The sequence below is a fragment of the Sus scrofa genome, chromosome 1 (genome assembly GCF_000003025.6).
Source record: "Sus scrofa isolate TJ Tabasco breed Duroc chromosome 1, Sscrofa11.1, whole genome shotgun sequence".
NCBI classification, from domain to species: Eukaryota; Metazoa; Chordata; class Mammalia; order Artiodactyla; family Suidae; genus Sus; species Sus scrofa.
This window is the reverse complement of record NC_010443.5, coordinates 200,759,005-200,771,292: the sequence shown is the minus strand read 5'-3', so window position 1 is coordinate 200,771,292 and position 12,288 is coordinate 200,759,005. Positions and strand designations below refer to the sequence as shown.

Here is a 12,288-nt window from a genome sequence, read left to right as displayed (position 1 = left end):
TCGTGGCATGCCAAAGACATTTGTAATTCCAAATGACTTTTGGCTATGTGCTCTTCAAAAACAGTGTGATCAAGAACTGTGTTATTTGTGCGCACTTTCACTTGTATTATTTTCTCATCACCATGGCTGATTTGGGATTACTACTCTATTTTACAGGTGAGAAAACTGAGGCCTAGAGGAACTCATATCTTGGATACTTTATGGCCAGCAGGTGCCAGGACTGGAATCACTAAGAGGGTCTTTGAACTACAAGTCTTGTGCTCTTTCTGTTTTACTAAAGACCAGAGTCAATAGGGAGTGAGCTATTGATGGGTCATTTGTGCAGACAGAAGATCACTGAATATTGGAGCTTTTCTTTGTTCTCTTCCTTTGGCCTAAAAACTGACTCAGAGAATGGAGGAAAATGATTTTCTGTTTTTTAAAATGATTTTCTATTTTGGATCAGCAAATTCATCCCTCAGGCAGAGACAGGAGAGGGCATTTTTTTTTAACATTCCTTGTCTGTGCCACCCCACCCAACCTCCAGCCCTGACATTCCAGGACATTGGCTTTTTCCTTCAGATATCCCTTGATTATCAAAATTCTGTGAGAAATTTCCTTAAATATTGCACATGCTCAAACTGAAAGCTCCAAAGGTATAAGACAAAAGACACTGTAAGATAAATAAACTATTATTTGGACATATATAACAAAACATCAACCTCTAGAATATGTAAATAAATACATAAATGAGAAAAAAATACCTTTTGGAAAAATTAGCAAATAATATGATGGCTAAGTGATATACAAATAGTCAAATGGCCAAAATTAGGAAAATATATTGTTTTACTCATTAGTAAAGAAATGTAACAAAAAATGCTGACATATACCTATATGTGTGGCAAAAATAAAAGGAGTGATAACATTAGCAAAGTTGTGAGAAAATAATCATTCTTATATACTATTGTAACTTGGGGCATTCATTTTGAGAGGCAACTTTGCAGTACTTATCAAAACTGTATGTGCGTATACATACCCTTTGACTCAGCAATTCCACTCCTAGAACCTACATAATTATGCAAATATATACACACATAAATATATGTATGGAAATATATATTATATATGCAGTGTGTGCATATATATATGTATAGCAATGAATATTACATATGTATGCATGTATGCATTACCCTTCGACTCAGCAATTCCACTCCTATAAGTGGAATTATGTAAGTATGAAAACATGCCCCTGACTCTGTGGGCAGAGCAGAGGTTTGGAAACCAAATTTCTGAAATAGAACCTTTCATGTCTCTGTTCCCAGTGCCTGGACTAGTGCTTCCATATGTGGATATGTTATTGAAGATATACACGCATAAGTATGGAAAAATTTTACATACATAGATATGTGCAGACATACATTGTATGTGTGTGTTTTGTGTGTGAGAGAAAGAGACGTGCCTTTAGCCTGAACAATGTCACTCCTGTAAATTGCTACAGATTGCTTATATAAGGATGAAAAAAAGGTTCTTTATAGCATCATATGTAGTAGCAAAAGGGGAAAAAATGGAAATAATTTACATGTTTGTCAATAGGAGACTGGTTTTTAAAAATTGGAGTTCATCCATAAAATATAAAACTATGCAGTTATACAAAAAATTAAACACATCTGTATGTCCTAATGCAAGTTGTCAAAGATGTACTACCAAGGGAAACAAGTTGCAGAGTAGCATAATCCTATTTGTTTTCTCAATGTGTGTGTTGGGGCAGGGGCGTTTACAATTATATATACCTATATTTATGGAAATTTTAAAATTAAAAAAATAGTGGTTACTCCTGGATAGTGACAATAATGGGTAGGGAGTTTTCAGGAGATTTTTCTGTAATTCTGTTTATTTTCTGTACTATTTGAAAGTTTACCATGCATATGAATTTTAAAGTAAGAACTACAGAAATTTTGGGCTCCAAATCTAGAGATTCTAATTTTGTAGTCCTGAATTTGGTCAGTGAATTCAATATTTAGAACAGGAGTGATTGAGAGTCAGGGTTGAGAACCACTTCCTTATATGCTGGTCACAAATGACTGGTGGGGACAGCACCATCATTGTATAGATATAGTAAATGCCTGTAGGAGAATGTAAAATGAAATGTCATGTAATTTTTCCCTGGAAAGGGGATGACATTATATTCTTCCATTTAAAGACTCAGACATGGAAAACAGATTGTGGTTGCCAAGGGAGAGGGGGAAGGGAGAGAGATGTTTGGGGAGTTTGGGGTTAATAGATGCAAAATATTACACTTAGAATAGATAGACAGTAAGGTCCTACAGTGTAGCACAGGAAACTAGAGCCAATCTCCTGGGATAGACCATAATGAAAGTGGAATTCTGAGAGGGACCCATTTTTCAGCTAAGGTAAAGGGGTGAAAACCTTTGTGAAGGAATAAGAAAGTAGAAGTTTATTTAAAATGAAATGGAGACACAGAGGTCGCACAAGAAGAGTTTCAAAGAAAGTAGCACCAACCCTGTCATAATATAAAGTATAATTAGGAGAAGATAGACAAAGATTATTAATTTTGGGAGGAGGCCAAATTTGAAAGGGAAATGAAGCATGGTTCAATTACTGTTATTGGTCTTAAAGTTTTCACTTTTACTCTGTTGTAAAATATTTTATATACCAGCATTGACTCTATAGATCTATTGGAGGTCTAATGTCAGGGGCTTCTAAATGGGTAGAGGATTAGATGTTTGGGGTTCCTTTGTAAACTTCCAGTAAAATGTAGATGTCTGTAAGTTAGCATGAGATGATCTCTCATAGTTCCCCTCTCCCCAAAAATTCTTTGGTTTATATTGATTTCAAACTTCAAATTAGAAAATCGGGATTGGGTGCTTAGTTATGACATATATGTTGATTAATTTTACTGTGCTCAATATGTAATCCATGCCAGTTACATATTATTTCATTAGCAGCACTGGCTTCAAAGCAAAATTTCCTTTATTATGTAATTAATAAAGGAATGATATAAAAGTTATCATGTCCATAAAGTATTCTCTTTCTTTATGCAAGGAATGATATTAAAGTCTGAGTGAGGAATTCAAGAGGCCAAAAGGGACTCCTACCATTTGTAAAGGCTGATTTTAAGAAAAGTATTACAGAAAATTGAGACAGTAGGAAATAAGCAGATTCCCATTATTTTAGGCCTGGAAATATTTCACAAATACTACCAGCATGTAGACGGTAAACTGTTTTGGTTTGATTTGATTAATTCCATTGAACTATTGTTTTGTCTTCCACAAAACACCATGCTTCTCCTTCTATTCTTGTTGCTTTCTTCTTTTTTAAAATTTATTATAGTTGATTTACAATGTTTTGACAATTTCTGTTTTATAGCAAAGTTGCTTTCTTTTCATCTCATTCTCTGCTTTCCTGAAATGGCTGACTTGTATATATTTAGGTGGTACAGAGCTCTTTCCTGACCAGCTGGTTCCTACTATCACCCAGGCAACATTTAGGGACCTAAAATTTCACAGAATTCAATAGAAACAAACCAGAAAGTACAGACCTTTTGAAATGGGTCTGTAGAATCCACAATAGCTATTTACAGAGTTATTCATCTTCTAATGACTTTTCTACATATTTTAGCATTCTCATGCCTTTGCAAGTTCTCTTACATCTACTATCCCCAACTAGTTCTATTTCCTATGCAAGCCTCATTTAGGTCAGAACCATATGTTATATGCTTACTTAAAAAACATTTCTTTCAGAGAATTTATTTTAGTTTGTAATTACCTACTTCAGTATTGTTTTAATAAATTCATTGGGTCTACTCATTTCTCTCACTTAAAGAAGTGTATTCTTTTAGTGGCTCTGAGTGACATGAGAGAAATGCAAAATGCAATGGAAAAAAAATCAGAGGAAAGATGAAGTAAGAAAGAACTTTAAACTATTTTGCAAAGCATCTTTTCTGTGCTAGTTATAACAAACTTGTCGGTAATTTTTCAACTAACTGGGCTACAGAATCCCTTCTCCCCATTCCATAAAGTAGCTTTTCTTGGCTCAGACCATGACAAAATCATTACCAAGAAAATATAAGACCCCCTTACAAGTCATGTGTGTAATGAATTTATAAAGGGATAAAACTTTAGTGATAGTAGGGACTTAAAAATAATCTAGACCAATTCCCATCTTTTATAGATGAGGAAATTGAAGCTAATCAATGTCACATAACTTAGGTCATATATTGAATTAGCTGAAGAGCCAATACCAGAACACAGGTCTTCTACCTTTTAATTGTCTTAATTTCTCCTTCCTCATTCTTTCTTCCCTGGGATTAAAAATACAACAGGAGAAGATATTGGAAGTATTGTGATTCAACTTGCTGCTCCTTCAAGTAATTTCTAAAATTAAAATGTTCTTATTTTCCTATGTGTGTTCTCTTCACCTCCTGTCTTAATTTTTAGCTTGGTAATTGAACACTGTGAAATTACACCAGACTAAAATTAATCCTTCAAGTTTTCACAAGATAATGAAATAGTTTGCTAATAGTGAAAACCTAGTGATCATGTTAGATTTTGGTTAGCAGCTGACATCAACATGAAAGCAGACCTTATATACTGTAGATGACACCAGCTTTTGCATGTTTCAGAAGGTAATCCACAAGAGTGCTTCCAAGATGATTTTTATCATTTTTGCATTTTTGGGGGGGTTTAGAGTGGCAAAAATTATACCTTATAAAAATAATCATCCTCTGGCAAAGCATAAAAGGAAAAAAAGCATATCTTTTGTTTTTTGAAACAACTGAGAGAGAATTACAGAGGTGGTTAAAAAAAATCCCTATTGGCTATTGCTTATTAACATACATGTTGTTTGTTTTTAACATTTCCCATAAAGGAAGGGTAATATAGAATCTCAGCATAAGTGTAAGTTAAATTGGTTTTATTTATTTGCTGATGGTCAGTTACCTAGCTTCATAAAATGAACTAATTTGGTCCTGGACACCACATTCCTATTGTTTTTGTCATAATGCAGAAATAAAATATAAATGCATTCCTATGAACACAACTTCCTGGAGCTGCATGAATCTTGAGCTCTCTGTTTGAGCCTATTTCATTTCTTATATCTGAAATTACTAACTTTAGCCATTGGAACACAGAACATTTTAAATGGATTACACTTTCATAGTAAATCATCCTTGTTTTCTCATCCATTCTCTCAGCTGAAAAAGAAAATATGAAAGTGAGGCCAAATGAATATATTATTGAATTCTGAGTTTATCTCACTTCCAGATCTTGCAATGATCAGGTTGTAAGATTTCTACAAACCTTGGTAATATTTTAGACTTAGATACAGAAATTAATATGTATGTATTTCTTGTATTTGTACAATGGAGCCAGAAGAAGGACTCATGTATATAGAACTGTATTTATTTGCATGTGTACTTCAAAGTGAAATCTTTAACAAATTTAACAGTATATATACTTGTGCTGCTGATAAAACACACCAGTCAAACCTGCCTACCAGGTGGATTTGAAATCTGAATTTACTTTTACATGCACACATAAATTACTATTTCAGTGCAACCAGGTGCTATTTAACTTCCAATAATGTATAATGTATAATGTACTGTTATATATGTATATATGTTTAATGATAATGTAATGTCCTAGTATGTATGTATACACACACACACATGTATAATTCAGTCCCTGACTGGCCTGGAAACTTCCATTTGCCAAGGGCATGGCCATAAAGAAAAAAATGAAAGCAGTGAAGAATGACTCATTACAATGCTGTAATGAATCAAGCAACACTGGAAATTAAATTTCCAAACAGTGTGCCTTTAGTTTTTCCAGCAAATATTATGATATTCAATGAACCATCATCTTTTTTCAACAGTTTTATATTCAATTTACTCTTTCAGCAACTCTTTGGAAATATCGCAAGATAATTTACAGGGTAAGTGCATCGATTTTCTAAAATACGTTTGTAATGTTTCATATTTCTTTTATACTGAGATACTCTAGTAAAGGAAAGAGAAAATTTAACAAAGAAATAAATAGGTTAAGGATGAAAGTAATCTGGGCGTTGGCACTGTGACATATCTTCATATAAAAGCTGTAGTTCGTCCTCCCCTCTTTCCCACAGGGCCACAAGTTACTTTGTTATTTAAAGTCTTAAGTAAGTCTTAAATATTAGGTAAAACTGTTACTGAAGAACAATTTACAAAATATCATGAAATCTTTTCAAGTGGTAATTCACAGGCGGCTTTCTGTATCCTATCCTATATAGATAAAACAAATCTTTGCAGTTAACAGTCTGTCAACAGTTGCTCTCGCTACAATCCACTTCAGTCTGCGCGCGGACCTCTGGAAAGCACAGGAATTTCACCAGGATTGAAAAACAGCAAACAGTTCTCTGGAGAGCTGTTTAGCACCACCTCGACCATGGAAACTTAAGAATAAGTGGGCAAATTCGAAGTTCCAGGATCCTCTCTTCCCAGTCACTCTCCGGTGGAGCTGGACGCGAGTCTCCAGGTTTCCAGTAAGTAGCAGTTTTGCACGTGACTTTTCCTAGCCGCACAGCACAAAAAGAAAGTGTTGGGTGTCCACTGACGCCCTCATCAACCGTTGTCCTTATTTGGTCCTCGGTCTTCAGCTTTTTTCCCTCATACCCCCAGGACCTAACTCCCGTAGTGGGGGCTTACTGAGGGGTCATTGAGGTCAACATGGCGAACGTTATCACCTACCTCTCACCCGAACGCATATTACCGCCGCCTCCTACTCTGCTCCAGCATTTTCTGTGTAAAACTCGCCGCATCTGGGGTCGTTCGTTGATTTCTTCACATGCCGCTTTTCTCCAGAAAATCCTGAAAAGTAAACTAAGAGTTCCACATTCCGCTCCTAGATCTTCCTTGAAATCCATTTGCCCCTCTCTGGTTTGTCTTCACAGTGAGTGTCTAGGGGTGCAACTAGAGGAAAAGCAAAAAAAAAAAAAAAAAAAAAAGGCATTTTTTTCCCTGTCTGCCCCTCCTTCCCTGCGGGGAATCCAGTTGCTCAGGAAGACTTCCCACGCTCCATGTTTGCAGCCCTCATTGAACTAGGGGTGGGGAACTAGAAAGAAAAGTCGTTGTGGGCGGTTGTGTGCTTGCGCCATCAGTCTCCCGCTGCCGCGCGCAGAAACCGGGCAACGTCACGGTGGCCCCTCTCCTCAGCCAGATCCACCGGCAGGCGGCCCCAGGCGTCTTGCACGTCCAGCCGCGCCCCGGCTCGGCGGAGAGCCACCAAAGTGTCCAGGAAGCCCTCCCGGGCGGCGTCGTGCACCGGTCGGGTGAGGGTGGCAGGGTCCGCGCAGTTGGGGTCCGCGCCATGGAGCAGCAGCAGCTCCGCCACACGTGCGCTGCCCATCATCATGACCTGCGGGAGAGAGTAGAGTGGTCAAGATGCTGGTAGGGGCAGGTGAAGTCTTTTCAAAGAAATACCTATTCTAGAAGTATCCGTCTGACAGAGGCGCTTAAAGCCTCTGGAGTCTGGTAAAGCTTCGTTTGAGGACTCAATACTGCTCCGCCCGGCTCCGCCCCAGTTATACTCTACTCAGCCCTAATTAGTTCCATTTTATTCTCCAAACGTGGGAAGACGGGAAGACCAGAAAGAGCTGATGATAAAGTGCTTATCGCCGGTGTGGAGATTTTAAAATTTACATTGAAAGAGGGGAGTAGATTTTGTTAAATGATTTATGAGAGAAGTTTAAAGACTTCTATTATTATCATTTGCTTTTTAGGGCCTCATCCGCGGCATATATGGAGGTTCCCAGGCTAGGGGTCCAATGGGAGCTACAGCTGCTGGCCTATGCCAGAGCCACAGCAACATCAGATCCAAGCCCCACCTGGGACCTACACCACAGCTCATGGCAATTTGGGATCCTTAACCCACTGAGCGAGGCCAGGGATCGAACCCAGAAAACTCATGGTTCCTAGTTGGATCCCTTTCCGCTGTGCCACTAAGGGAACTCCTAAAGACTTTTAAAGTCTGAAATTATTCCCCTTGCTCTCCCCTCTACCCCAGCTGTAGTCCCAATCCAAAAATATTTACCAGCTGATATATATTTTTTAGAAAGTAGAGTAATGCTTTAGGAGAGAAAATAAACAACTACGTTTAAAAAAAGGTTTACTTTGTTTAGTTCTTGTAGTAAATCCCCTGTGAAAAGCTTTTGCTTTTAGCTGTTATATATGTCTGTGCTCATAAAGGGAATATAGTCCTATAATAAGAGCCAAAATTGGAGGTTGAAGGGAAAAAGTAAATAAAGTGGTGCAGTTTTATAAGATGATGAAAACAGTTTTTAATGAATGGTTCACCACTTTTAATATCTAGCATTACAGATAAACGCTCAAGTTTAGAGATTAATATATTTGATGTAATGTAAACACTATTTACATTAAACAGGAGTTTATAATGTGCTGGGATTTTATAAAGGTAGTAAATATTTTGCTATATGAAAAGATCTTAGTCAAATCAGAGCAACGCATAATCTAGAAAAAGGATAATTTGGGAAAAATACTCCTATAGTATCCATTTGTATATATGCACATTATGCGAGCATTTATTTTAACAATAAACAATTTTTGATATTCAAATGGAGTTGTTTGTTCTTATGAGTTTGTTTGAAAATGTACCAAGGAATGTTATTTTTGTTTGTTTCATGAATATTAAAAATATCCATGTCTTCCCTTTAAAAATTATATCATTTCTACTCATGATGTAAAGAGCATTTCAGCTATAGAGAAGGGGGGAAAAGTGGTTCTTAATATCCCAGAATATGGTGAATTAAAATGACAAAGACACCTCTTTTTACAATTACTAATATAATTTGAAGTCTTTAAGAACTACTTTAAATATTTTTTGCTGTTTTAACCCGTCCCTCATTTTCTTTAACACTTTCTATGAATTCAAAATGAACAAACACACTTTCTTTAAAAGCTACACAATTAACAAGATTTCTTAATAATGGCTTGGTTCTGGAAGGTGAGTGAGGTAAATACTAAATATGACCATCATAGTTAACAGTAAAGCACAAAACATTACCTTAGATTTTAAAGAAATAAAAAAAATCAGCACTAAAGCGGGATTAATAATTAAACATACTGAGTAAATGAATATTAACGATGAAGAGGCCTTTGCCATTTAAAAGTTTCAGGGAAGCTTATGTAATCCAAGCATTCATTACGATAATAAAAATCGATAGACATATAGTTTGTCTAATGTAACACTCAAGAGATACTGCTAACAAGAAGGAATTAAGTACTGCAGTTGAAGAATCCTGTCATTTCTTTGTATTCAATTCGCCTGTATGAGGAAATAATAAAAAAATTCATATCATAGCTTAAAAATTACAGTGTTCAGGGTGATTTTTTTCATGTATGATGATTTTGTATGATTCCTTAAATCCAATCAAAATTGCGTAACTTGTAATTTAATTACCTCTGTCATTGAAAGTTGAGCGCTGTTTGGTGAAAGACAAACATAAGACAAATAGTTCTTGCCAAATAACCTCTCCTTTCCCACTTTCTTCCCCAACTGAATCTATCCCTTGCATCTCCGACGGGAGAGAAAATATTGGTCCTTTTTCCTCCCATTTAAAAGAAAACCAAATTGAAGTAGTGGGTTTCCCAATCCCTTTCTTTAGAATTTTTTGGATGGTGAAAACCTGCTTTACACCTAAGCTCCACACTCCAGCGAGAGACACACCGCCTGGGAGATCTCAGTCCCAGCCGCATTCCACGGAGGGACCTGTCGTGCGCCCCCTGTCGGCGAGGTCCGAGAGCCCCAGCTACCTGGATCGGGCGCCTCCCGAAGTGGTTGAGTCCATTGGGATCCGCACCGGCTTCCAGAAGTTGACGCACGGTCTCCACTTGCCCCCGAGCCGCGGCGTTGGCCAGGCCCGCATCTCCACCGCCGCCACTGAGCATGCCCTTGTCCTCCTCGCTCACTTTGCAGCCCCCAGACGCAAACTGTCCCCGATAATCCTCCGCTCGCCGTGAGCTTCGCAACACCCTTCCTGCTTTCTTCCCACCTCTCTCTAGCCCGCTCTCCCCACTCGGGAAGAGCTCAACTAAGCTTCAGTTCCCTTTCCGCGAGCTGAGGAGGGAGGGGGGAGGGAAGGCGTACAATGGCTGAGTGGCCTGTAGTTAAGTGGGGCTTTTCCCGGTGGCGCCCAGGAAAAGGCGCCTCGCGCAGCCGCAACCTCCCGCGAATCGGCTCTGTCCTCAGAGTGCGGGCGCGTTGTAAAGTCCTCTCCGCCGAGCTTCAGTCTGGCGGAGTGGAGAGGGCTGGAGCTGAAACGGTTCCCAGCTGGGGCTGCGGGGCTGGGCTCTCCCCACCTCCTTAGGCTCCGCCCCCTGTCCATCCGGCTGGCGCGACCAAGTCCCACTGCGCTGGCTGGGAGGCCTGGCAGGCTGCAGGAAGACAAGGGTAGGGGCGTGGGGCCTGAGCCGGACCGTGCTGGGACGCATGCGCCAGGCACCGCAGATCAGAGCCCTCTGTGCAACTCGTAGCGGCGTGTCCAGCAATCCTAGGCTAAGCTTTTTGGAAAGGCTGAACCAATGCACTCAGCTTCTAATAATCTCCCTCCAGCAGGCGGAGCAAAAGATTTCTATTCCTTCAGCCATGGACTAGCTGGTTTCATTTGGAGACTTTAGTAGCTCCCTGTATAATCAAAAGGCTGAGAAAAAGGCATTTATTAAAATAAAATCATCTCTCTTTAGATGTCTAAAAGTGACAACTCTCACCTGTCATGCAGGTTAAAGTCATCCTCAGGCAGAAACTTGAACTTTACTAGCTTCATATCTTGAATCAACTATAGTAATCTGTTGGGGGGTGGGGGGGAATCTTTCTATTTGAATCAGCCAAAAATCAGTCTCAGTGACCTGAGATTCTTGTTTTGAATGTGCTTTTTATTATTTTCATCTTCAAATTAAGTATACAATCCTTACACACACACCCCCGCCCCCAGCTAGTTTGAGATTGAGAGTTGCAACCTGGTACACATCAGACTTAAAAAATATAAATATATATTTTAATAATCTGAGATCCCAGTTTCATGATATTTGAACGGCCTATTTTTGTTTGCACTCTTACCTATTTAAACCCACCTCAGCAAGTATTCGATTTACATTTATCATGAGTAATAAAAGAAATTATGCAGTAATAATGAAACATAATAAAACAGGGGTGTGGTACTGGGCCTGTCATTAAACAGGCTGAACCTGTCATTAAATCCACTTCTGAAGATTTAAAGGCCAAGTGCTTTGCTTTTCTTTCTAATCTTTCTAGGTGAGTTTGTACTAACATATGCGTTGCTTTTAGGATTTAAAAAATTACAGCCGATGCTCTATTGAAACAGGAAAAGAACTATAAGTTATGTATCTGTTGCTTGAAAACTTTGGTGAGGAGCTACATGAGAATGAACACTTAACAACTCTTATCTATAACCTTATTTTTGGTTTAGAGTGCAGAGGAACACGGTCCTAAAGGGAGGGCAGTAGCTTGCTTACTCACAAATGGGAAACTCCACATGTTTCTTCTAGCATAGCTTAACTTGGACTTCCCTCCTCACAATCCACTGTAGAAGAAAGAAGAGCTCTTTATAGACCAGGGTTGTGGTGGAGCAGGGGTGTGTGGCATGGAAGTGGTGGTTAGAGCTAAAGATCTGTTGACTTTGTCTCAACAGAGTTGAAATTCACCATGATGGGAAGCGAAGGGGGCAGCATTAATAACAATTTCTCTCTCGTATCACACCATTTCTTAGTTTTCAGTTTCTTAATTCCTCTACTTTCACTCATATTTGAATCTCCACTCTTATCTGAAAAAAAGACTTGTTTTTAAATTTTTTGATGATGAGTCCATTCTTTGGTCTGGCCAGATGAACGAAGTCCACTGCTGGATGAACAGCATGGATGAGATGTTCTTGTCTAGTTTTGGTGGCCAGTTCCCATGCACAGTGTATTGGGAATTACAAGTTTGCATGTTGAATGGGAGAAGGAAGAAGAAAGATGGATAGTAGCAAGTCAGAGTCTTTGAAATGAATGGCATTGCTTATTTGTCAGTTACCTTGAAGGGCTGAGCCACCAGACTGACATCAGTGGGTGTGGTGGCAAATGTGCTCAGTCAAGAATATCTTCATCAGAACAGCCTAATTACTCTGAAATTTAGTGCACAGCCAAATGTAACAAGGCAGGTTACCTTTTAAAGGAGTGTTTTTGGATCTACCCTATAATGGATTCAGTAATTAAATTTAGTTCAATGAAACTTGGTACAGCAT

The 12,288-nt window shown here is 38.7% G+C and overlaps 1 protein-coding gene across 4 annotated transcripts in view; it reads right to left on the bottom strand.

Annotated features, from left to right (window-relative positions):
• CDKN2B (cyclin dependent kinase inhibitor 2B) overlaps positions 413–12,288 on the bottom strand; it is a 104,631-nt gene continuing 92,755 nt past the window's right edge. Inside the window, exons 2-4 of one of the 4 annotated variants that reach the window (XR_301271.3) lie at positions 9,803–10,689; positions 6,722–7,388; positions 413–6,545 (exon numbers count right to left, since the gene is read on the bottom strand). Coding sequence is in view for 3 of the 4 variants with exons in the window: in XM_021082816.1 (XP_020938475.1) it covers positions 7,128–7,388; positions 9,803–9,937 (396 nt within the window). In the remaining variant the exon portion in view is untranslated. Of the gene's footprint in view, positions 7,389–9,802; positions 10,690–12,288 lie in introns of those variants that run through there. The other 3 variants (XM_021082816.1, NM_214124.1, XM_021082822.1) reach the window with 3 other exon arrangements.